General features: G+C 40.9%; 1 protein-coding gene across 2 annotated transcripts in view; it reads right to left on the bottom strand.

The window, feature by feature from the left end:
• Positions 1-27,571, bottom strand: part of syt7b (synaptotagmin VIIb) — a 155,889-nt gene that overhangs the window by 36,321 nt on the left and 91,997 nt on the right. Inside the window, exons 3-7 of one of the 2 annotated variants that reach the window (XM_034110736.2) lie at positions 26,556-26,635; positions 24,407-24,547; positions 21,021-21,215; positions 17,509-17,856; positions 10,377-10,490 (exon numbers count right to left, since the gene is read on the bottom strand). In XM_034110736.2, coding sequence (XP_033966627.1) covers positions 10,377-10,490; positions 17,509-17,856; positions 21,021-21,215; positions 24,407-24,547; positions 26,556-26,635 — 878 coding nt within the window. The remainder of the gene's footprint in view (positions 1-10,376; positions 10,491-17,508; positions 17,857-21,020; positions 21,216-24,406; positions 24,548-26,555; positions 26,636-27,571) is intronic. The other variant, XM_034110742.2, reaches the window with a different exon arrangement.

Here is a 27,571-nt window from a genome sequence, read left to right as displayed (position 1 = left end):
GCAGGGATCAGGAGGCAGATGAAAGTCCAGCTGGACCACATGGTATGTTCTTATTCTCATTACATGTTCCATTACAGCAGCACAATCTAGCAGCTCTTAGTATTGACAATTATTGATTGAAATGTGTTGCTGCACAGGTCACCTTTAGCTCTCTGAAGAGATGGGTGATGCCATTTGTGTACTTAATTATAACTAAGTACTTACAGTATGCAGGATTAGAGTATTCTCTGAATCGGGTGCCTTTTGGGTCTTTATATCTTTGAAAAATTAAACCAAAATGTTTGGTCAACATCTGCTAGTGGACTAATTAAATTTTCCCACATCAGGCACAACATATAAATAATTACTAGGAATTTACTTTTTTTTTGTAAAAAAAAAAAGTAGCCATGAGACCTTGTTTAGCTAAGATATGGCACCACATGGAAATCAAGGACATTACAAAATTGTAATATTTTTTTCGTATCATTGTAATGCAAAACAACCTGTTCCATTAATTAATTGCTTTAAAATACATTTTGTAGTTTCCTTTCATTTAAAATTATTGAAGTAAGCTTGGGGGACTCAAAGGGCACCCGATTGTTTGTCTGAACACCTTGTTTCTCGTGTGCATTAAGAACACTTGTGTTAGGGCATGAATTAACAATAAATAGGTTATATACAGTATAAAATACCACGTACTGTCCGCCCTCCCATGCCACCCTGGCATGACCTCTTGCCCCCCCTTTGCCACCCCATGTAAAATGTTCTAGAACCGCCACTGCAGTCGTGTGATTTAAAAACAAAAAATATTAAAAGATTGGCATCAAAGGACACATAGATTGATAGATATGCAGTTATTAATAACATCTAAAAAGAAAAAAAAAAAAGATTTTTTTTTTTACTTAAAACAAATGAAAAAACCTTTCCCTCAAACTTTGAGTGACCCCCCTGGTGCCCCCTGGCGGCCCCCCGGGGGGTCGGGGCCCCCACTTTGAAAAACACTGTAGCTAACTGATAGACAGAAGAAATAGGTCTCTAATAAAAAATGGTAGGTCGAGCTAATTTTAAAAATGGTGTTGGTATTGGTCCCTTTTATCAGTTTTAGTTTCCACCCTTAGTTTTATTCTCTAGAAGTCATGCAAAAATAATTAAGATAAGCTTCCTCAGGAAATCAGATAATTGATAAAAGTAAAAAGATGTATTGCTTTTATTTTCATAGCTGGCTTCATGTGGGAAAACAATATGAACATAATATTGCCTTTTATCATTAAGATAAATCAAACAGACAAGAAGTGTAGCTTGGGTGAGCATAAAACTGTGTTCTGTATCTATATCGGGAGCCAAATGTTATCCAAGTACAGACATTTAATCCTAATAAAGGGATGTTACAGAGAGCTCATGGGCACGTGAGAAGATAAACTGTATACTAGTGAATACAAACTGCCCACGAGGAGCAGATTTATCAGAGGCCGAGCTGACAGTCATGTGTACTGACAGAGGAGCGTACTGTGACATCACCACATCACAACCACAGTCAATACCCTCAGGAGAGGGCGGATTAGGTGAATAAGGAGATAGTGGAATTGAAAAGCAGAAAGGATGGGGAGAAAAAAAAAGTTTAATAGATGAAATTAAATAAAGTGTGGAGATTGAGAGAGAAGGCAGAGGTGGAGAGGGAATAAAGAAGAGATGAGAAAATGTCTTATTGAAAAACAAAATGCGGGCTGCAGAGGAAATTGATGAGGGGACGGGGAGAGGAATGAGAGACAGAGGGCGAGTGGATGGACGGGTGAGAACATGAGGGATGAGGGTTACCAGCATGGATAGGAAGTGTCTCCATAAACATTACTGTATCTGGGTCTTGCTGATCATACACTCGCCCTAGGAGACCATGAAACACAATATAGGTCCTGCGTCCTATGATGGATGAGGCCTCGGCTCCAATGTCAGCCCACTCAGCGCTCCCCACCAACAGGGACAAATCGCCTCCGCCCCCCTCAACAAGCGGGCTAATACAACTAATGGAGTCATCTACAGTGTTCGACAGGCTTGATGCTCTTTGAATAGACGCCTGCTGCCTTATTATTGAGATGTATCCACAGGGGAGTTGCTGTTTTTGTAAATCAAGCTTGTGCATAAAGAACCTTTAGTGATGTCATAGTATTTTCAACATTGGAGATAATAGTCAATACTTCTTGAACAACACGTTGCTTTGTACTGACTGTCACTTTTGCCGGCCCCCACCCTCCTCTCACGGGTTCTCTCGTATCAGCTCTCTGCTCGAAGCCAGTAGCAGCAACCAGGGAAATGGTGAATGAGCTCCAGACTTGGATATGACAGTTTTTTTTTTAAAAGATGCCTCGTTTGTGCTGACCTACATCGCTTTTTCTTTCCAATCTTCTTTTCTACTGGGCCCCTGCCGGCTGTGGAGGCTGCCATGGGGACCAGTGGCCGGCCTGGAGAGTCATTAGGATGCTTGACTCACTGTGATTGCTGGCTCAGACACACAAAAGAAAGAGTCAGATATGCCAGTTGATAAAGGGTGGCAACCACTTCCTGCTTGATTAATACAGTACAGTCTGGCATTGTGCAACTCAGCGAGCGCAGTATGGCGTTCAGCTGCCGAGATCAGAAATCTGATTCCCACCGAGGCCACCGAGCAACAATGGACACACCCTAAGTCAGTGGTCACCAATCTTTTTAAGCCCAAGATCACCGACCTCGGCCTAGGTGAAAGGCGAGATCTACCTATTGCAGAATTGAGTGAAAAAGACCGCCCAGACAGTGCTTCCAATTTGAGGCCTTTTATATAGGCTAATTGCATCTGAATTACTGTTACAATTAAGGCTCCATAATCAGCTCACAGCATATAGGCAGGGGTAAAGTGCTATTTTGTATGAGTGGGGGGCGGACCTCACCTCCTCTAGGGGGGTCCGGGGGCATGCTCGCCCGCGAAGATTTTTTTTTTTAAATATTGAAGTTGAAAGCATCAATCTGGTGCACTTTGAGAGCAACATGAAGAGATCTATGGATACCTCTCTCAGCACCCATATGAAACAGAACTGTAAGCAGATTTGATTTTTCTTTATGGATATTTTACAAATCACTGCCTCGGAAATAATCTTTTGAATAATTTGTGACAAAACCGTTCTAAACACTCAGAGAGTCCTTTAGCTCACCTGAACCCCTCAGTCTGACAGGGGAGGACTCTCCTCCAGCTTGTTGTGGAAACAGCTCCTTATGTCCGTTAGTGCAGCTAGCTAACCAGATGCTAACATCACGGTCCCCGCTAGCGCCGGTCCCTCTCTCTCCCTCTCCCTCACTCTATCACACTAATTGCGCAGAGCCGAGCTTGAATGACACAAGCACATGTGTATTTCCATGCAACTCTCTGATTGGTCTGGTGACTTGCCTCTGTTGCATTCACTGAACACGGGAAATTGCAGTCCTGCCGTCTTCTCTTGTGTCATGATCATGATGAGGTTCACGTAAAGCACGGTTAATGTATTATATTATTGAGGTGTCTCAATATATACGTCAATCAAGTGGCACCTGCTAACGGGATGGTGGATGATAGGTTTACATCTAAAAACGTATTTTTCAAACATTATTATTTTTATTTTATTTTTATTTCTTTACTTTTTTTTTAACAGTCTACCCGCATCGCGATCGACTGGTTGGCGACCACTGCCCTAAGTGAAATGTAACAAACTGTAGATCCAAGATTTTGTATTCTTAGCTCCAAATGACGTACTAAAACTGTCTACTAAGATATTAGTAGACAATATAAGAAATTAGCTATTCAAATGTCATCAATATTCATTTAAAAGAATACCTAGACAACAGTACAAAACTTAACCTCTAGTGCTAAACGTCCCAGCACAAGGGATACATTCCCCCCAAATTATGTATAACAGAAGAGTATACATTAAAGGTGGGGTAGGTAATTTTGGAGAAACCAGCTCGAGTGCGCTAGAATTTGAAAATACACAACCGGAAAAAAAGTGCTACTTCCTTACAGAGCCCCTCCTCCAACACACACGACCAATGAGGGCACGAGATAAGTTTGTGTACAGATGGAAGGCTGACAGGCAGGTAGGCCATCCAGTTATTTTAGCCGGGCCGGCTAAAATGATTGGTCGTGCTTTTTACAGTATTACGGCTTCCACAGATGACATTTTTTTATGGATTTTTTGTCAAAGCACTTAAGATATTCATTGCTATCAGGATGTTAAGAGCATTCCATGGAATATAACAAAAAGTGTATCTCGAGCCGGTTTCTCAAACGTACCTACCCCACCTTTAAGTAAACCACGACATCAAACATGTGATAGTGAAAATTCCTGACAAAGAATGTTTTTCGTAAAAAGAAACTTTAGGAAGTTGGTCAGACGTGTCGGGAGCTTACTTTTTATATTTTAACTTATCATGTATTCTCATATACACATCTTTCTGTAAAGCTTAGTTTTCATTCTGACTGTTCAGACTTTGATAACGTATTCCTCTCTTACTTGTGACATCAGCCCAAAGATGATGTTTGTCTCTTTCTTCCAAACCAGAGCCTGCAGGATTCCTATGGGCTCAGAACAGTCTCATAATGCGGCTTTCACACCAGCGCTTTTCCCTTTCTAGCTCCGAGCGGGAGCTTTTCTGGTTCAGCTCCAGTTTCCCTTTTCTGCTCCCGCTCTGTTCACACCGCCCAGAGCTGCCGCTGCTGCGTCATGACGTCACCGTTTACGTGCCTGCTTCATAAAATCCAAACCGCGCGGAAATCCCTCACATCGACAACAACAACAATGGCCGATTGTATTGAAGCGCTGTTTGCTTTGGTTATCCTCTTACGAAATGAAATGGAAGGCTACTGCTGCTTATTCAGTTTGAGGTTTTCCACCGTTGTGTACAAACTGGATAAAACGCAGGCATTTTGTTGTTGTTCAGGAGGTTGATCCCGCCCATGCCCATGCCCCTGCCCCTGCCCCCACCTCGACGTAAGAGAGATGTAAGTGGCGTCGCCTCTTAGCTCCGAAGCTCTTGCCTCTAGACCGACAATGTTTTGGAGCTGGAAGTGAACCGGATTCCGGAGCTAAGAGGCGGCGCCTCTGCGGTGTGAACAGGAAAATCCGGTACTTTTCAGGCTCCAGCTCCGAGCCGGAGCTGAAAACGCGTTGGTGTGAAAGGGGCATTATACACACATGCACACAGAAGGATTCACACTTGTATTTCCGGATCCACACTTGTGTTTTTCAATGCACACACAAATGTGTTCCGTTTCATATACATGTAAATAAAATCCAAATACAGAAAAAAGTTTTACATATGTATTTTTGATCCTCACATATTTGTTTTCCATTTAAAACCGCTGCACTTACAAACACAAACCGCTTTCTGTGCATGGATCGCTGTGCATTCGTCTGTGGGTTTTTTGAGACTCCCCTGAAGGTCAGCCGATTCGTACTTGTAATTTTTTCTATCTATAGCCAATCAGATGTCTCCTCAATTCTAAGCCAATCACATGAGCGCGCCCCCAGGGTAGATTTCTTGCGCTTCATGTACGCATTTTGCGCTGTCCGGAGCTGACAGGTCCATGGAACCTGCCTGCAGGGGCTAATCTCAGGACACCTCCACTCTCAGTACATTGCCACAGGAAATGCACGCAAATACAAGCCTTTATATTATTAAGGTACAGCGCCACTTTCCGAACCATTGATGAATGCTTGTGTACACAAAAACGGCAAGCAAAACCGTTTTAAATGTGTGTTTCCTGTATGGCGAATACAGCTGCTTTATTTATGTCTGTATGAAGTTGTTGTGAGTGTGGAGGGAGCAGCTACAGGTTAGCTTAGCCTAATCGATCAGTGCACTACGAAGCCAGTGCTAGACAGTGAACTGTCAACGGAGGGAGCCCCGCCGGTCATTATCGGCCGATATTCACTCTCAATAGTTTGATCGGTGCTCTCTATAAAGGCCGATCAGGAGAGCTGGATCTGATTGATATGGACATAAACGCGAGTGAAGTATAACCGGACGCGAGAGAGAGATCAGATCAGCTGCTGAGTCTGACGGAGACACGCAGCTCTGCATAATCACCTGATGCTCCGCCCTCTGTTTAGCGAGCTGACCGGACAGCGCAAAATGCGTATATGAAGTGTCATGAACGCAAGACATCATACCCTCGTGGGGGCGCGCTCATGTGATTGGTTTAGAATGAAGGAGACATCTGATTGGCTATAGATAGAAAAAATTACAAGTACGAATCAGGTGACCGTCAGGGGAGTCTCAAAAAACCCACACACGAATGTACAGCGATCCGTGCACAGAAAGCGGTTTGTGTTTGCAGGTTGAGGATCAAGGTTGAGGATCAAAAATACATATGTAAAACTAATTTCTGTATTTGGATTTTATTTACATGAAACGGAACACATTTGTGTGTCCATTGAAAAACACAAGTGTGGATCCGGAAATACAAGAGTGAATCCTTTTGCGGATCATGAAATACAAGTGTGAATCCTTCTGTGTGCATGTGTGTATTATGAGACTGTTCTGAGCCCACAGATTTCAAGCTTACAACATTTCAAGCTAAAATGGTGCATTTTCTTAATTTGAAAGGTTTTGAATGGTCAACCACACTGAAAGACATTTCTGTATTACCCCACACCCTTTCAGCAGTGTTCAAAATGTGACAAATATCTCTGTATCAGAGCATTAAAAAGAAGTGATTACCAACGGTGAAATTATTCCATTATCATAGTGGTCCACAATCTGATATTCAAACGTCCCATTAGCAGTCATTGTGGGCACAATGTTTTCTTGTTTTATAATGAATGGAAACATACTTTCATATGCTCTATTTTAGAAATAGTTGCACATTTTACAAACTCAGTGTTTAGAATGGTGATTTGTCCGGGGCTAGTACTCTCTTATGGGTTTACTTGTTTTTATTTCCCGGTTGCGTCTCTGTGTGTGGTGATTCTCGGAACTCATTAAGATGCAGCTCTGCCACGCAACGGCAGTTTACCGAGATGATAATAACACAAACAGCTTCAGAGCTTCCATCATAGTTATCTGCAGGTGGGTGATTATGTCCAGTCCACCGCAAGGCTTTGGCCGGCCTACCACAGTGATCTAAACCGACTTGCATAATAAGAAGCTCCACGTGAGAGATAAGAGGACCCTCACTTATCGTAGAGAAAAAAACACTGGCTTTGTAGATAACGGATCAGCAAGAAACAAAATGTATCCTTTGACAATCATAATATAATCAACTTTAATCACAGCTGCTTTGGTGTCTTATGGGGTTTTATCTCCGAGATGTAATAAGTACAAGGAAGCTTTTGTAGGCAACAGCTTCGGATACTTCTTCATCCTAAATCCGAGATTAACATTAAACTTTTCACACAGGTAATAATGAACTTGGTACATTTGTTCAGGGTTTACTTTGCCATCACATCACTCTTACCTCTCGAAAACAAGTTATTCTGAAAGTTCTTCATGTGAGGTTATAAATAATGAAAAGGATATAAAAATAGAGCATATCTCAGTGATATGTTGAAAAGCTTTTGAAGATTTACTCATCGTCTGAGTGCTCACGCTACAGTATCTGCCTTTACATCGCCATTAAACTCGCAATACCGACAGATAAGTCATACATCTCTGGTTATGTAAACTGCTTCCTTTGAACAAGGAAAAGAAGAGGAGTGTTTTATGAAATAAATATTGTACTATAACAACATAAATTCCTTGGTTGCTGTGTTGAAGATTAGTGATTTATGAGTGGATTATTAAAACAACATTTAAAAAAATAATAATAAGGTCCAGCTGGGAAGAGACCAAGGGGTAGACCTAGGACCAGGTGGAGGGATTATATCTCTTTGCTGGCCTGGGAGCGCCTTGGGATCCCCCAGTCAGAGCTGGTTGATGTCGCCAGGGAAAGGAACGTTTGGGGCTCTCTGCTGGAACTGCTACCTCCGCAACCCGAACACGGATAAGCGGGAGAAGATGGATGGATGGATAATAACAGATACAATTAAACCTTTGATGAACTGACAGACATCAACTCTGCAGTTCCTCTTTTAGTTCATGCTTTAGTTTTCACAGCCCTACATAAAGTGTTTAAGTTTTAGTCTCACTGTTTTTATCAACCTTGTTTCCAGCAGCAGCAGCAGCAGCAGGAGGTAGCTGATTCCAGCAAAAAGACTCTGATAAAGTCACTGCACACATCCACACAAGAGCAAACAGACAGAGTAAGTAACTACCTGGCGAATGTAGTGGAAGGTTTAGTACCTGAATACCTAAAAGCTTTTTCTCAGTTATTGGTGGAAGAGAAAACAGTGCTATGAAAGAGATTAACTATATTACGGTGGACACAAACATGGCTCCAAATGAATGCAAATGTATTTATGTGTCTGGGGTCTGTATGAACAGGCAAGTGTTTGCTAACATGTTCACCATAACACCGTCAATGTCGTGTTTACAACTTGTTATGCTGCCCTAGATTTGCAAAAAAGAAAACAGATGATACAGCTTCAATTATACATGTCTTAATAGAAGCAATAGGCTTAGTCTGTTTACTTACTGTCCATATTTAGACGTTGTACAAAGTGCTATCATTTCTCTATTATCAGATGTTGTGTTTGTAGATATTTGTGCTGCGAGCCGTTATTTGATTTCATTAATAAACCAACAGAATCGCAAACCTTTTTGGGAGTGTCTATTTGTATCTTTCATAGTTTTCTAGAAAGCTGAGAGCAAAGGTGTCCAACTCTTTCTGTCTCTCTTTCACTGGCTGACAGCATCTTGTCTCGTCACATATATTTTTGGTCGGATCATTCCATGAAAACGCATGGAGCTGAGCGGGTAAGTACAGAGACAGAGATGAGAGAGACGGACAGAGATGATGATGGAGAGCTGTTATTAGTGGTGAAAGGACACTAGTAGACTTGGCCCACGCAACCCCTCGGGGGGAGGCACGCTGGCTGGCTGTGATTAGAGTAAGGTGCTTGACAGACCTCCAAACAATGAGAGGGAGAGAGGATGATGGGGGGGCGAGAGGTAAGCTGGTCCTCATCCCCCGTCTGACCCTTTGCCATTTTAAATTCAATTTAAAAAGCATAAACTAGGTTATAATTGGGGCAATTACTTCAAAAACAAGACATGTTCTCCGCTTCCAAGACAGACAGCTATTTTTCATCTAGAATAAATTCACAAATGACCTAGTTAGAAAAAAGCACACTTGGATGCACTGCAGAGATGTTAACTTCTATCTATAAAATCTAGTGTTATGTGGGACTACACCCTGGTTTACACTCACTAGAGTCAAAACAGTGGGTTAAGCACTTTATCTCTGAAACACTGTGATAAGAGGGCAGCCGGTTTAGTCCTTTGTTCGCCAGCTGAGAGATTGTGTTTTACTCTGACAGCTGCACTGAGATTGCTCTCAGATCACTGGTAGAGGAGAGGTTAGCATATTTTTAGAGGAGTGTTTCATGCCAGGAACCTTACTACTAAATAATGAGGGTGCCCTTCTCCTCCTGTGCCTACGACTTGCAGATCAAACAGTGAAGCACCGAGATCAGCAGACTTACAAAAGGGGTGGATGAAGAGCAGATGACTTAAACAAAAAAGACAAGTGGACAGTTGGACAAAAAATGTGATGAAAAGATGAAGCTGAGAATAACATCAAAAAGAAAACAAACAGAAAGAACATTTCTAAGTCATAGAACAACAGTGTAGAGGAGGCTTTGAAACATCTTACAGTTAAATGAATAAGATACTGTATATAAGAAAACAAATGGATTACCATGGGGACACTCAGTATTTCTAAAACCCTTGCTACAGCCCTGATATCAAGCCATGTTGATATTAATGTTATTGCATCATAATTTAATTTGAAAATGTATGATTTTCACATATGTTTTAAAAAGGGTCAGCTTCTTTCAAGGTGCCACAAGGTAAAGATGCTACTAACCAGCTTCAAGTGATTTAAAAAATGGAATACATTTACATTTGAAATGTTGGTTATATAAAAGTTCTCTCAGTCCTGCTTCAGATTTGATCAGTTTTAGGTAGCATGAAAAAAATTGTTTAACCAAAACTTCTATTTTAACATGTCCATTAGAAGGGATATCCCATTTGCTGTGGGAGACTGTCCCCTGGCCTTTGAATTGTATAACCAAGTCTATTTTGGTGCACGACTCAGTGCACGTATTTACATGAAAAATATAAAATAGAATAGTCCTATTTATTTTCAGTCTGAAGAGCCAAAGATAGTCATGGAAGACTATAAATGACATATCGTTAAATCATTATGTAACTCTCCACTATGACAAATAGCTCCCTCTGCTACTCATTTTATTTTTGTGACTAACTGATAACATTTCTTATCTTCTCTCTCGCAATACCTCTTTTCCGGAGTGTCTTCATCTGCGGGGGCTTCCTGTAGATCTGGGAGGTTGGCAAAGTCATCCTGCTCAGCCAGGCCGATTGCTAGAGACAGAACAACCATCTTCCCCTCACTGGACACACAGACAGACACACATCACAAGAACAAACAGGTGGAGAGGCACAGCGAGGCAACACACACACACACACACACACACACACACACACACACACACACACACACACACACACACACACACACACACACACACACACACACACACACACACACACACACACACACACACACACACACACACACACACACACACACACACACACACACACACACACACACACACACACACACACATTAATTTCACATATAAAAGAGAAGATACCATTTTATCTTTATTAAATATTCATTCACTTTACGCTGTAGTGCAAAGACCTGTGTACTAAGCAGTGAGATGAAAAGACAATACAGACGACACTCATCGTTTAACGCATACATATATTCATGCTGTTCTATATATAAACTATTTAACTGAGTTTCTGTGTTATAGCCAATGTTGTGTTAATACGATTTAAAGTTATGGCTTTTAGAAAATTAACAATAACATTAACCTTGAAATGCAACTTACAGTATAGTATGCTTTTTGTTTTACGTCCCCTTCAAATTATATGTGGCACCAAAATGACATCTGATTTGCATATGTTACAGTTTTTCTCAATCGCTAAACCCACTATTTAGAATCAAAATTCCTTTCATCAAACCAACAGCACAGCCATCGAAACAGAAAACCATTTCTTTACAACAGTATACCATTTATCATTGATATCACACAAAATGCAGATGCTAAGCAGTGTTTTGCAAAACAGATCACACAATTCTCTGACTGAAGTTACAATTCTCTACACAAACATCAAAAATCTTTTGTGTAACTCATGTCTACAAAACAAAATAATCTTCTCACAGTGGATAACACTTACTCCTCATAAACGTAGACCATAGCTACACTAATTGACACTTGATGTGCAAAATATTAACACTTGTTATCAGTCAATCACCCCATTGAAAAAGGTAACCGCATGGAATGTACTGTATACCTTACAGTAATGATGTTATTGTAAGCTGATATCAATGACTTTCCTATAGTAATTGTAATTAGTGAGAATCCTATAAAACACCTCCCTCACTTCAGTAAGATGTTTGTGTGAACAAAATGGCTGATCGAGTAGGTAGAGGAGCTCTGAGAGGAAGAAGGAACCCTGTTGTTCAGCGAGGAAGAGGGAGGGCTGATGTTCAGAGAGGAAGAGGGAACCCTGTTGTTCAGCGAGGAAGAGGGAGGGCTGATGTTCACAGAAGAAGAGGGAACCCTGATGTTCAGAGAGGAAGAGGGAACCCTGATGTTCAGAGAGGAAGAGGGAGGGATGTACGTATGCGTGGTGGAAGAGTTGAAAGGGGACCAATGCGAACAGTAGTTTCGGACACCCGAGCAACTATTGTGGACCCCGTCATAAATCATGGCATGTCCCTCAGTGAGGCTGGCCAAAGGGTTCAGCCCAATATACGGAGATCAACAGTGGCATCCATTATTAGGATCTTCAGGCACGAAAATAGGTAAGCTACTGTAACCCTTTTTTACAGCACTTCATGCATTTCTATTTTTATGTAGGTTTCGATCACTGTTTTTATATTACAGTACATAACATTCTCAAATATTTATTGATAGAACTGAAAGAGCACCCCGCTCTGGTGGCAGAGGAAAGGCCTTTACTCCAGAACAAGAGTCTGCCATTGAGGAGTTCTTCTCTGCCTGGAGATGGAAGGTTTATGACCATCATCCTCATGACAGAATGCCCCTTTTGGACGCAATGAATGCTGGCTGTCGGGACATCTCTGCAGAATCCTGTCAAGGGTGGTGTCGACACGCAGAGAGATATTTCCCATGCTGCCTTGCAAGGGAAGACATACGCTGTGACGTAGATGAGGCTATGTAGCCAGACAGAGGCCAAAGAGCAGATCAGTAAACCTATATAGATCTCATTCTCTGCTTTACTGCTGATTTACATCATGTACCCGTGTTATTTTGTTTCCAGTGTATTGCTATTCATCTTTTGTTTCTGTTACGGTGCTCTTCTGAAAATGAGACAATAAAAACAATGACTTAGTTACAGTAACATACTGTTTTTCCTATATGTAAGTTTGTTTCTCCCAACTTGTCAGTTTTCCATTCAGTTTCCAATATCGATAGCTTGAGGTTTGTGTATTGATGATTGTAGTCAGTATTTAGTGTGCCACTTAGTAATGACTGTTCAAATAGTCTTCTAATGAGCTGACCAATGTTTGTTTTTGGAGAAGGTATCTGGTTTTGGAAGGGGTATTTTTAGTTTTGAGTGCCTTAGAGCACCTTGCAAGAAATGTATATTGTTATGGTAGAATGTGTTATTATGGTGACCGGAGTTTCAGTTATGAAAACACATTTGTCTCATTAGAGGACAATTTGTTTCGATCGACTTATTCTTTTTTGTGACCAGTATTTTCAGTTTTGGTCATGTAAGTGCATTTTGCAAAAGATATTCAGAGTTATGGCGAGTGTGTTTCTGTTTAGATGGCTATGTTCTTGTTTTGAAGAAATGCATTTTGATTCTAAATAGTGGGTTTAGCAATTGAGAAAAACTGTAACACTAATGCTAGCATTAAACATCTAAGTAATCCAAACGCATTATGGTTTTATTCTATAAATCACATAATTGGATAACATTATCCACCATTTCCAAGATCAGTAATGTGTTTTAAACACATATTTATGCACTTTTCTTCTCTTTTCTTGTACTAGCCAATTAAGCTACAATAGAAGTAAGGAAATACATCGATTTTCTGTTGATGAAAGGAGATCAGAGACTGTTGGTTTTTTCCTTTACCAATCCCTTAACCAACTCTGTGAAGTGAGCATGTGTTTTCAAAAGCCATCCAGCCTTTGAATTGTATTTTTCTCACATTTTAGATAATTCTTGTATCCACCATTACCTAATGTTCTGTATTCTTGTAGCTTTACTATGAAAAGTTTGCTGGGTAGATTTTGTATTTAGTTCTTTAACACTGATATATAATATGATTATGTATGGGTAATAGTGAGGTAAACCATGCATTTCTAATAGTAATTGTTTCATAGCATAATGTGTCAAATTAAAATACAGAGGATGATACCAGGAGAATTTATCATGAGCCAACATGTGCTTTATAACCCGTTAGAAATATCCATGAGAAGCCTTTTCCTATAATTCATCATTACAACACATGAGGTTATATAATGCATCAGTGAACAGTGCACAGGGATCTTTTCAATATCTCATGAGTATTTCTTTTTATAGTTCTCTGTAGATAAAATAGTCATAGAATGTATTTGGCATAAATGAACATCATTAGCAAAAAAATCATCCCGTCTCATAGAAACATGAAGGTGGTAAAAAATAGAATAGCAACACATGAGAAGAAGGTTTGGATTGTTTCAGACAAAGACAAATAGAGGCAATTGAAAATATATACAGGAAAAAAGAGGAAAAGGGAAATAAATCTATGTAAATTGAGTTGGCCTTAACAAAAACCTGCAGCAAAGAAACATCTCAAGTTGATTTTCAGCTGTTGTTCTTCCTCTAACCATGCCTCCCTCATTTAAATGACTTCTTACTGAAGTATACCGTGAATTCAAGAGGCCACGCAGTGACCATAACAAATTACCATTTTCCCACAACCCAACTTGTCATTTATAGTCGTTAAGTGACAACCTGCATGCAGGCACATATTAAACACTATTGTTGCTTCAGACAATCTTCAATCCATCTACTTACAGCTGTAATTTCTTAAAGATTTGAAGCCATCATAATTTGGTAAAATGTTTGCTTGGTCAGATTATGAATGAGAGGGTCCAGCGTTAGTACTTACTCGAATATTTTTACTATGATATCACAAATTAAGTGATAAAAATATGAAACGGTGACAAAAACCTTGAATGCGATAAAGATTTGAATACTGCAAAAATGTTACTATATATTACAGATACTATAGCTTAACTGAACAAAAATTGTAATGATGGACACATCAAGCAGTGTAATGAAATAGCAAGAGGATGAACAGATATTGTCTTATTTGTTTGCCTGGGACCAATCTTTTTTAAACCTTATTTATCTGCTGTTCCTCTTCCTTTCATCTCTCCATGTCTCACACTTCTGATCTAATTTCCTAAGACTGTGGGCACTTTCTTTAGTGTTTTCCCTCCTTAATAAGAGGTTGTTTGTTGTACCAGTATCGACATCAGGAGAAACACATTAGCACTTGAGAGACTTGAGAGGTGTAAACAGTACCAACATGAGACCCGTCGATAAAGGTGAATGGATTTGTATAGATGTCCAAAAAAGACACCGCGCTCCAACCAGAGGGCTCTGAAATCATTACCACCTACACCAGCTCTATCGATCTGAAATGTAAGCGGGACGCTCAGCAGCCACACTCTGTGACAGGCATGGACACACGTGGAAAGGGAAACTGCTGGATTTGGTCGTTCATACCCCACTGATCACATAATATCCCGCAGCGTGTTTCCCCCCTCAGGGTCAACAACTGACATGATGGTCCAGTGAGATTCATGAGGACAGAGACAGTGGGCGATGCCACCTCCCTGTATGTGCCCAGCCTTATTTGAATGATGATTCACATAGGCTGGGAGGTCAGTGGCCTGGAGACACTGTTAATGGGAAGACACGCAAAAAGTACAGAAGTGTAGAGCTGTGTGTGTGGATGTGTATTGTGTGGGTGTCTATGTTCATGGACAGGAGGGGAGGGGAGGTGTTTACGTGATGCTGCTTTATGAGGCACATCATCTGTAATCTATCATTCAAGTCAAGCAGAGAAGGAGAGCCCTCCGTGCTCGGTATCTCAAACAATCAGAAGCCTCAGCTCACTAGCAACCATCCAAATAAGTAGTGGATGAATCTGAAAACAGCGGGTATAAACTAATGATCTTTAGAAAAAGTAAAGTCAGAATATAATTCTTTTGAATCCGGTCGGGTTAGGGGAACTATTATTTTTTGAGTTTCTGTCATTTCTTTCTAGATTTTCTGATAAAAAGCATGTTATTGTTGCATCATTAAAAGAGACAGCTAGCTTAGTGCAGTTTATACATGTGAAATGTTCTGGGTTTTGTTGCTAAAGCAAAGACACCCTGGTTCTGTTGCTTAAGCTTCATAGTACAACCCCCCAGGTGCTTCTCAATCTAAACAATAACAAAAGACAGTTTAGAGGTGTTGTGAAGTAGAATGTAATTATGGGAGTTGTTGTCTTCTAAAACAAACCACCCAAGTGATTAAAACGGACATAAGCACCAAATAGCAGAGGTGGGACCAAGTCATTGTTTTGCAAGTCCGAGTCAAGTCTCAAGTCTTTGCGCTCAAGTCCAAGTCAAGTCTCAAGTCAGGATGGGCAAGTTCAAGTCAAGTCCTAAACTTTGACAAAACAAGTCTTAAACAAGTCATTATGTGCTTTTCACCAAATGTAATGACATCGATCAACAGAATAATACTTAATAATCAAACCGCTCTTTATTAGTCACATTAATAATTTAATAATCAATTTTCTCTCTGCTGGTAAAGTAACGTGTTTTTTTCTATTTTAAGAGGGATCAGTAAGGTAAGGCTACCGTGACGGTTTGATTCAGAAGGAGTTTAATGTATAAAATCCCTGATGTTGAGGTAACCAGAATGTGTATTTCCACTGTGTACAACATGTTATAAGGGACCCACAATCCATCTTTATGCAAGGGATAATGTGCAGCGAGGCGGTCTTTATGGGGAAAAGAACACCTGAATCTAGATCCCTCTGCAGGTGGTACTTTAAGTATATTTTGATGCTAATACTTTTGTACTTTTACTTGTAACATTTTGAATGCAGGACTTTTTATTGTAACCGAGTATTCCTACACTCTGGTCCTTTTACTCAAGTACAAGATCTGAACTTCTCCCACCTGACAATAAATCCTGAGTGGTTACCAAAAAAAAGGTAACCAAAAAAGGTTATTTTCATTTTACAACTCCTGCACTCAGCTTTGCTTTCTCCAATATCTCTGAAAAGCAGCCAGATGCTGCTTCTTTTTTCGGTTTTCGCTCATTTCCTGACTTTTTCCGATGCGCTTGAATTTAAATCCGTCTCCCCGTCGCTCTGTGTAGCTGGCCTATTACCACTACACTTGCTGTGCCCCCCACCCTTCTTTCACATAATGGTATGATCTAGTGTGTCCTCGCATATGATTGGCCGCATGGTGGCCCAGCTAAATAAAGTCCCGCCCCTGCCTGCAAGGATTCTCAGCAAGAGTAGGAGCGGCTGAAGATTCTGCTCTCCCCAACGTGGGTCTGCTCTTCTAGCGGCAGCTCGCGATCGGCGTGTTGGAGACCTCTGAATTAAATGATCAAGTCACCTCAAGTCAGAAGGCTCAAGTCCAAGTCAAGTCCCGAGTCATTGGTGTTCAAGTCCAAGTCGAGTCGCAAGTGTTTTGTGATTTTGTCAAGTCGAGTCTCAAGTCATCAAATTGGTGACTTGAGTCTGAGTCCAAGTCATGTGACTCGAGTCCACACCTCTGCCAAATAGAGCAGTTTCTGGTTAAAAATGTGTGCTTATCCGATTCTGCTCGGCACACCGAGTTAGTAGTAAATACATCGTACTATGGACACGTTTTTGAAAATAAGTTTAGGTTCCTCAGAATCTGGAGTTACTAGGTTTTCGTTAAATACACAATACACTTGTTAATTATATGACATTATATTCAGATGTTTTACCTACACCTCTGCATCTAGCAACAAACACAATCAAACACACAAACACACAATGACAAACAAATGACTGAAAGACAACCAAAAAATCATTATGCAGCATATTCTCTGAGAGAAGACAATATGACCTACTAATGGTGGACACATAGACCTGACTAGCTTTGATTGTGAATTGTTCACATATGACTCATAAATCAAGATCCCTAACTATACCCAAAAAAAATCCTCATATCAAGTTGAATCACCAAATCTGGCAAAGCCTCAAGAACTCAACAATGCAGGGTTTTTGGTCATGTTTCACAGAGTAGAAAACTTGATAAAACTCACAAAAACGATTTGACATCCAGCCCTCTGTGGCGGATCTGCTCCATCATGTGGTCCCAGCTGCCGGGGTTTGACCTCGATCGACCTGCCCCTGTTCCTCTGTACCGGGACGCTCCAGCCGGGCTCCCCCGGACCCCGCGCGGGCCCCCGCGATGGCCCCCGCCGCCCGGGCCTGTGTGCAGCTGGCCCAGGCTCTGTGAGGTTACTGGGGGGTCGTTAGGGCCCGGGGGAGGTTGGTGAGTGAGGGGCTGTTGGAGGCTTTGCTGGCGGACCAGGGGACGAGGGCGCCCCACGGCCGAGGATGGGATGTGTTCCAGCGTGGAGGCAGAGGAGAGGGAAGCATCCCCAAAACTGAGCAGACACAAGGGAGCAGCGAGGACAGAGATGGATACAACAAGGAAGACAGTTAGAGATAACATGAGACACATAGGACAGGGCAGGTCGTTTTGTAAAAGGATTGAAGAGAGATGAAAGTATAAAGACAAAAGGGGTAACACGTAACCATGTTGAATTTAAAAGTTAAACACAGGAGACAAAAATGGCAAAAAAGATATATAGATGCAGTGAATTTCAATGGGAGAGGGGATCAAGAGAGAATAAATACAGAAGATCAGTGAAAGAGGGAGAGAAAGAAGAACAGAGTTGTCAAAAAGATTTAGATTACTCTTTAACATCTGGATAAAGACAACTGTGTAGTTTCCAGCTTAGGCTGCATGACAGTGTATTGTTTGAGTATGTGGCATGCAAAGCGTAAATATTAAATGATTTTTCTCCAAACTGGTGTCAAAACAAACCTCTGCAGTTGGAGTGGAATTCAATTCGAGCTAGTATCATTATCACTTCAATTGAGTCCCTGTTCTCCATCTGCGGCGCTAAATTGTTTCTGTACATTACCTCTTCCCCCTAATTAGCCTTGACCTACTTCTACCTTCGCACATATTGCTCCCACCAGTCCTCCTCTGAGGTCCTGTCTGCTCCTGCGCTGTGTTCCCTTCCCTCCCTCCTTTACCTTTGAGCTTCTGAGCTCTCCATCTCCTCTGTCCATTCATCTTCCCTCCACCCTCAGCCCTCTCATCAATCAACACGACCTTCAATCACCGTTCTTTAAGTCTGCTCTATAATTACCGGTCTGCTACTCTTACAATCATGTAATAATGCTTCACTGCTTATCCTCCCTTCAATCACTGCCCTGCCTGATAACCGTAAGCTTTTTCTAAACAGCTCTATCTGCAGCTAATGCTGCGAGGGAGGATTTACTGCCTGGACTTGAGTTGTGTTAGTGCTCGCTCTTCAGTATTAACTGGGCTCAAACTCTGCTGGAGAGCCAGGAGACAAGCCCTCTGAGGAGCAGAGCAATGCTGGATCAAGTAAATACAGAGCTCATATACATGCACCCATGCATCTATCACACACACACTGCACACTATTAGGTTTTTCCTCAGGATAGGCTTTGATGAGAATGTTGATTTACTCGTGCATAATATTTAAACTGAATAAATGAGAATTAATGTAAAATAAGTATTTATATGTTTTCTGTTGAGACTTGTTATAAAGTTTAGAGGCGAGAAGTGTTTGGGCATTTAGTGTTTCAGAGGTACCAGTATGGTTTATTTTCTGCATAGATAACTTTAGACATCTGTTAGATGGAGCACTTCCTAGACTTGGATAAAACCCCCAGTTGAATAATTGGTCAAAAAGATGAGCATCTGCATACAAAGACAATCAGCTTGTTTGATCAAACAGACAAGGGGTATGCCTATGCATTAAACTCAACACCATGACATTTATGAAAAATACAATCAAGTTCTATTTTCTTCAATCACGTTTTAGGGTTAATTGTCTATTTTGTCAACGTTTTTGGTTCCCAAAAGCAACAATGAAAGTTTCAGCTCTGATTCACACTTCTGTTTTTCTCTATAGCAACTGCATTTGAGGCTTATTGTTATTGCTGCCATAAAGTTAAAACGCTATATATAAACACATGTGAACTTTTTTGAGTTTAAATGAACTGAACATCTTAAGGTGTCTAAGTTGTGCATTTTTAAGCTAACCTTGCAACAATGTTTTTTTTACAGCGTTTACATGTACGTTTCAATTTTCACAAGATCACTTTTCCCTCCACATGATGAAGTGTTGCATCTGAGAAATCAAGAGACTCGTCATGTGCCATGAGAAATTATGGATAAAGGTGAAATGAAATGTTACACGTAGAAAGCTTTACGTAGCACATTATCTCTGGGTCTAACAAACATGTTAGAACTGACATTATGATAAATCAATACATCTGGCTAGATTCATGGTGGCATTAGGCCAGACAGCTGGGAGCCAGGCCATGTGTTAATACAATTTGCCAGTCTGTTCAGTGACGTAAATTTGGCAAAGACAAAGAATTTGAAGACTTCTTTCTTGACAATGATTTCCTCGACTATTATTTTCCTGAGCTTTCAGGTGTTCATTGTTATTGTCTGCTGTGCCTGTAAAGCACCCGCAGCAGTCATTCATATTCCCTGAGCATGAGCCCTCTTTATCTGCTGCATTCTATTACTGACTTAGAGGGTTATTTTCACAATTCTTCTTGCTTGAAAGTCAATTAAGATGACTATAAACCTTGAATGATTTTGTAATTAAGGAAAATTGAGGTGGGTGAAGAACAAGGAGACAGAGTCAGAGCGAGAAAGAAAGAAAGAAAGGGGAAAAAAGACAACAGTGAAGAGTGAACTAAGGAGTGGGATACAGATGCCCAAAAATAGAAACCAATTGCAGAGGAGAAATGGAAATACAGGTAGATCTGAAAGGAGGAGTGACAGGAGTGTAGAATTTTACAATTCAAATTCAACTCCAAAACATATTTTGCAAGTCTAATTGTCATGTTGCCATGTACTCTATACTATGAGATCTATTTGAAACTTTGTGGAAACAGTCAAACATGAAAAATGATCCATTAATTATGCATTTAATTAAATTATAACGTCAATCTGAAGGCAGAGTTTTGCTTTCTTGTTTCTAATACATCTGCTCCATCATATCAATGACGCACATTAGTATTGTAGGGCTTAAGAGGCTGTTTCATTATCAGGGCTACCTGTCTTATATAAAAAATATTGTATTTATTCGTCTCTTGAATGTGCAAAAAATATGCAGTATACTTGAGGTGAGGATGCACTTTGTCTGAGAGTGTCCTACAATCAGCTGTTGGATGGTTGACAGCTGACATAAACATTGTGTTTCTGAGTTACGAAGCTCTCTGTACTCAAGAGACTTGAACCTTCAGTTACTCATCATCACAGGAACACTCTGCAAAGCAGCTGGCTTCTCTTTCTGGCCCGTCCTTACATCATCTTCATCCGTATGGTGTCCGAAACAGCTTCTGTTGATGTCCATCTTTGAGTAGACATGCAACTACGATGTTCTGCATGTTTCAAAAGACTCTCACTCTTCCTTGATATCCACACCATGCTGTTGCTGTGCCCCCTGTAGCCCCTCATGCGTGCCCCCTGTCACCATGCGCCACTCACTTGCTAAACCGTAGGCCTCCGGCATGCATGTGGCTCTGGATGGTCTGCCAGCGCCCGGCCTTGCTTCCCCCCGTCAACATGCTCCGAATGCTGTCACTGCGACTGGGCCCCGCCCCAGAGCAAGCACCAACCCCGCTGTCACTGGCCCCCGGCGAGGGTCCAGCACCGCCATGCCCACCCTTATCCCCGGCCCCACTGGGAGGAAAAGTGGGCCGGATCAGAGACAAAGAAACACGGACAGACAGACAGAAGAAAAAGACCAGGATACAAAGCAGAGAGACAGACGGGAGACAGACGCACAGACGAACAGAGCCGAGAGCAAAAGAACCATCAGTAACATTATTCAAACTGGTGAGTGAGACACTTTGGGAGCCACAAGTGTCCAGTAAACAAAACCAATAGCACCAGCTGCTGCCGGTCAGCAAGACCTTCAATAAAACAGCCGTGAAGAGGTCTGGGCTGAGATTTACTGTGCAGTGAGTAAATTGGAGAACAGTTCACAGTTTCTGTGGATACTTGACTGAGAGAAAAACACTTCTTCCATACTACATCAGCTCTGTTCAACACTGCACAAATGTGATGGCCAATGGTTTACTTGCTTTTATATAAGGAGACAATTTGCAATGCTCAATGCACTCGTATAGTGCAAAATATGAACACATATTTAGAATAAATTGCTAAATAACAAATTTCACAAATAAATCTGTTATTTAAAATATATGGGAGATGCTAAACCGGCCCCAGAGTTACAAGGATTTGGAGAGGGAGCAGGTCGGCATTATTTCAACACACATAGGGGACAGCAATGACCAACCTCTCTGCTCCTGCGCACATAGCTGAGCAACAACACAGCTGTACCTTCAGATTTTGACATGCTGTTAAGACAACACTTTAACTCTTATTTCACAGTGACTCTCCTGAGGCTATTTATCTAGAGGGTTTAAGTCAAACCTATTGATAGTAAAATCATGCCACCCAACCCACCCGAGGCTGACCTCGACGTAAAGACGTCACAGAGACGAGAACAGACAGAACGTCGACTTCAGTACAAGGACATTCCACTGCGTAAGGACATGTTACACAGCCGAATACCAAGACAATGTCTTCAACAACATTTAGACAAGTGTGGGCGGACGGTAAAATGAATGATTTCTCACTGAACAGTTAGATATTTTCCATTTACCCTTGCTGCTGTTAGCCATACTACTCTCACACACGATATATCAGCGTTCTGAAAACTCTCCCATGATTTATTTATCAGCTGCACGTCTATTACCTTTGGGGCAAAAATGCTACTGCACACAAACTACACTATACATGTCATTTTGTTTTCTGTTTATAAACCTCTGTATAAGTTTGGCTTGTTGCTTTTTTTGTGAGTTAGTAAGAAGAATTACGGGAAAAACGACTGACCTGATTTTCATTAAACTAGTAGCCCAGGCCGCAGCAGAATCCATTACTTTTTGGAATAAATCCAAATCACAGGGCCGATACAATATTTTTATGGAAATGGCCTTGGCGGAGTTCGGTGCTCTTCAAATGCCCTTCTAGATTTTTGTTGCCGTTTTATTTGGTTTTCAAATGTTTTTCTAATGCATTTCTTCACGTGTATGTAATTACTTTGAATTAGCTGAGTTTTTAAAAGGTGACAAACAAACAAAGCTACATAAAAGCATAATTATCTCCACAGTCAGAAAGATAATTAAATAGTTGACTCATTGATCTGCTATCAGAATGCTATCTCAGAAATGGAATTATAATTAGCCCATTAAATGCCACTCAAATATAAATAATCTGAATAATGTAATGCTCACTGATTGTTCAATAATTTCAACATCTCTGCACAGAGTAATTGATCACCTTGTGGTTTTGAAAGAGTCAAGAGAGTTGTAATTAGAGAGGATGAGAATGAACAGGTTGACTGAATTCCTCAGTGATGTGTGGTATGCATCTAGATGATGAAATAGAGGTTCATATGAAACAGACACTTAATCGCTGTACTGTACACACAAGGATGGTGTCACTATTTTTAGAATAGTGCTCAATAGAGCCGACCCAGGAGGGCCATCAGGCAGCCTTGAAGCACTGACAGTACTATGAGTGATGGTGAGAGTAGTGCCAACAAATGAGTAGAAAACACAGAGCAAGTGGAGAGAGAAGTGAGGGGAGAAAAACAAACACACAACTTTACACAAAAACAACAGTAAAAAGAACAGAAACTACCCCATTTAAGAAACAGTTGAACATTTTGGGAAATATACTCTTATGTTTTTTGGCAGTCAGATCAAAGACCACTCTGTTTGCTCGTAGAAAAAAAGATAAAATATGAATTGTATAAAAATAAAGCACATCTACCTTATATTTAAACAAACCAGACGTGGTGTTGCTTATCTTAACTAACTCACTGCCAGAGGACAAATAGGCATATTTCCAAAAATGTCGAACCATTCCTGATAACTAACCCGTTAAAAAAATAAGACATTTAAAAAATCCACATCACTCAACCGTTTGTTGAAACTCTAGTGGCTTAGGCAAGTATACATTTGAGTCAAACAGATTTGAATAATTGGGGTAAAGAGGCTGGGAGGTATAATAAGGGGGAAAGTTTTAGGTGAGACGTGCTCTCTGAGGGTTGTCCGTCTCCATGGTAACACTCCATGGGCTGCAGGTGAGAGTAAATAGGGTCTGATGAGGCGGGCAGGGCTGCAGGGAACGGGGCTGTCAAACCTTTGTGCATTAATAATATTTCCCAGATTAGATGTTGTGTGTTTTAAAATGTAACTGTAACAAATGGGTCTCCAACATTCATTTGATTCTCTCTGTAATCCTATAAATACAATCCTGAAATAAAGCCTGTTTTAGGATATATCCATTAATTTGATACAGCTGTCAGCAGACCGATCCTTTAGAAAATGGTTGTCATTTCTGTCAATGTTAGGGCAGCCCTAGGAATCACAGCAATATTGAGGGATGGCGCTGCATGGCCAGCAGTGCATACTAAACACCCCCACGCTGCCGACACGCCTGAAAGCAACACATGAGGATTACCAGGGATGAGAGGAGACTTCGGTTAAGAGACATGTGGCCAGACAGTGTTACACAAAGAGGATGTCTGCCCCCCTTAAGGGTATTTAATGTGGCCTTTTCACTGCTCAAAGTGATATGTTGATCAACCTTTGCCTTTGATTTGTCAAAACACAAGTATCTGAATCAATTTGTTTTTTTGTGAGCAAAACACATATTCTTCTGTGCCAATATTGCCTGATTGTTTTATGTTAACTGGTTATATAGCTTTGTGGGAGTTTTCCACAAGTGCACACAAGCCGCTGTTCATTACAGCCCTGCCCAAATTGAGGGGTCCCTTACCAGCCATGACTGAGACTCACTTGGGCGTGAGGCGAGGGTCTCCGCAGGGGGCATAGGGAGACATGTTTAAGAGGAACTCCTTGGGCGGGTAGGAGCTCCACCTCTGTTGCACGTTGCTGCTGTCATTGTTATTCCAAAAGTCTCTGTCCATGTCATTGTGGCTGGAAAAAGAGAGGAAGCAATCAAATAAAGTTATAAAGAAAACACGACAGATGAAAAGAGTGCCGAGAAAAAGAAATCATAAAAAGAGCAAAAAGTTGTCAATCTAAAGGGATAATCTTAATAGATAGGAAAATGTAATAATGTCAATGTCTATAAAGTGAAATGCTAAAACAGGGTACAGTTCTCTAAACATAGATACTGATGAATATAAGGTGAGTCTAATTATATATAGCTTGAACGGTTCCACGGGACAGGTGGAAGGTTTAAGATCAGTCTGTTGTCATTTGCTCGGCCAAACTCTTACAGCATGGAAAATAATACCACTTTAATTTAGAAAGAATAATTTACCTACAGGTTAATCACTCTGTCATAGACGAGGAAACAAATGAACCAGAGGACACAGAAAAGTCATTATGGAGAAAAAACAACAGGTAAGTGAAAAAAACATGAATTGCATATGAGCTGAGGTCAAACGTTTTTTAAACAGAAAGTAAAAATGTGACAAATGACTGACAAATTGTAATGTTTGTCCTTAATTGAACATGCTTCAGCACATCTAATTTAAATAATGACAATAACAGTTCACTTAAAGGTGACCTGACCTATCATACTATATTTGAACAATATATTGTAGGGCCATACCTATATCAAGTATATAAATATAGTTTTTTTTTCAAAATACCAAACAGATCCTGCATTTTAGCCATGCCCAATTTCGCTCTATTTGTTCTTTTCAGCCCTGTTTTTGCAGGGGGCTGATTCTGTGAGCTGCAGCTGACCACGCCCTGCAGGAAAGGGGAGCGTGATTTGAGATCAGCTGCTAGGCTGCAGCAGGGAGAAGAGGGGGACAAAAAGAGATCTCCGTCCTCCGTGTTTTATTCTTATATATGATTATATAGAGTCGTTATTCATTTGTTTTAAAGCTCAATAAACAACAAAGAAGACCTTTGACCGGCACTTTCAAATTTTGTCCGGAAGATTTAAACTTTAACGGACATGTTGACCGGCGGAAAAAAATCGAACTGAAACTCGGCCGCACGGTCCCCTCGTTCCTTGGAAGAGGCGGAGAGGTGGGTGTTTGTCATCTGCTGGTGGACTACCAGAGATATTTACAGTGAGGGAGGGATTGCAATGAATTAAAGCAGCAGGAGCAAACGCTTGCCGCAGGGAGGGAGAAAAAGAGCCACAGCGGAGAATAAACAGAAGGGCAACCATGTGCGGGAAGTCTTCTTCGCTGCTTTTGTGGCAGACTACAGCGCCACAGGCCTGGCATATGTACTACAGCGTCTCCAGCGCTTTCGAGCGGCAATGGCCGGCTGTGGCCCAACCTCTCATTCCCCTGATAGGTGGAGAGTTGGCCATATAGGCGGAGCACCCCTTCTGTGGCGTAGAAAATAATTCAAATCTGGATCAGTCTGTATCAGATCCGTTGCAGCCCCGTTTTTTGAGATTTGGGTATGGAGGAAAAGAGAGAGGGTTGTGTTTTCTGACACTTGATGAGTTCCCTGGAACACCGGGGACACATATTCATGTATAAAAGACGTACAAAAGTGCATTTTGCATAATAGGTCCCCTTTAACCACTCATCTCAAAAAGACAGCGTTGTGAATTAATTTCTTAAATTAGATGTTTTTAAGTTACAGTTTTAGATAAGACTATTGTTCTTTGTGTTTTTTCAGTTATGCTTGTATATTTCCAATTGAACAAAAATAAATGCTGTGAAGAAGTTTAGCTTATTTATCTACAATCCAGTGTTTGAGTTATACAAACAGAATATACGAGTAACCTTTTCAACTGTTTTTTGAAGAGAATGTATTCAACTGCTTTGATAAATGAGACATTTTTAACAATGTCTTGAGGGCATCATTTCACGGCGGACATTTCAGACCGTGTAAGGGGGTGGATACAAGATTAGCTTTTCAATCAAAACCGGCTGTTAAAATGCGATACTATCACCACATTGTAGATGATTTCCATATGCTTCCATCCAAACCATCTGACACCTACTTGATGGCTTTATTTTCCCCTCGACCTCTCACAGAATCTGGAGAACTGGCGGCCTCCACCCCAGGCTTATTCCTCTTCCCCTGCGGAAAAACAAGAGGCAGACAGAGACAGAGCCACGGTTTGATCGTTTACAAAAGCATTTTTGTAAGTGAAGTGCGCAGAGGCTTTGGAACAGCATCAGGTCCAAGACATGTTGTAAAAATATGATAAACGAGGGCCTGCTTCTGAGGATCAAATCATGACGAGGGACCACTTAACTTCAATGAGATGCAAAAACAAAGAGGTCTTCACACATGAACAATGAAAATGTACATGCTTTTTACACAATGCACCATCTAGGCCGTACATCAGACACAGTAATACTATGTGATACAAACTGTATCCAAGCAGGATTTGTATAAATGTAATGAAAATGTAAATCTCAAAGACATACAAAATTAAATATGTGTTAAATTCAATGAAATGTAGAGCCCTCTCTGTTGCAATGGTTGGAAAAAAGCTGCCATTAAATCGGGTATTACCACTGTTAAGGCTGGAGTTATATTAATATTTATGCGTTGGGGGTTAAAGCATAGCTACAGTTCCTAGAGATGCTGTAGCTACATCCCTGCAGCTGTTGTACTCCTAAAAAATGTAACTACAGTTCAGTACTAAAGCAGCTACAGTGATGCACCTTTAAGGCCAAAAGAACAGTGTTTGGTGAGCTTGGGCTGCTTGTGTTTTCTCCTATAAGTCTCCTATGCCGCAGGAGATTGTGTAGACCTCATTAAACAAGTAGAAGAGGCAGTCTTCTTCTTTTCAGTATAACACATACACCAAAGCAATCTCTCAACTGCACATTTTCTGCTTACAACAATTGTTGCTCTCCATCACAGTGAAAAACACGAGTTCAACATAATTACTGCAGGGTGTAGAATTGCAGGAATGACCCAGCCTTCGTGTACGATACATCCATCTATAGGGTAGTACTGCGCTGTTGTTATCAACGGGTCAAATCTTACACTGAACTACATATC

Source organism: Pseudochaenichthys georgianus, chromosome 3 (genome assembly GCF_902827115.2).
Source record: "Pseudochaenichthys georgianus chromosome 3, fPseGeo1.2, whole genome shotgun sequence".
Lineage (NCBI taxonomy): Eukaryota > Metazoa > Chordata > Actinopteri > Perciformes > Channichthyidae > Pseudochaenichthys > Pseudochaenichthys georgianus.
This window is presented reverse-complemented; position numbering and strand designations above follow the sequence as displayed.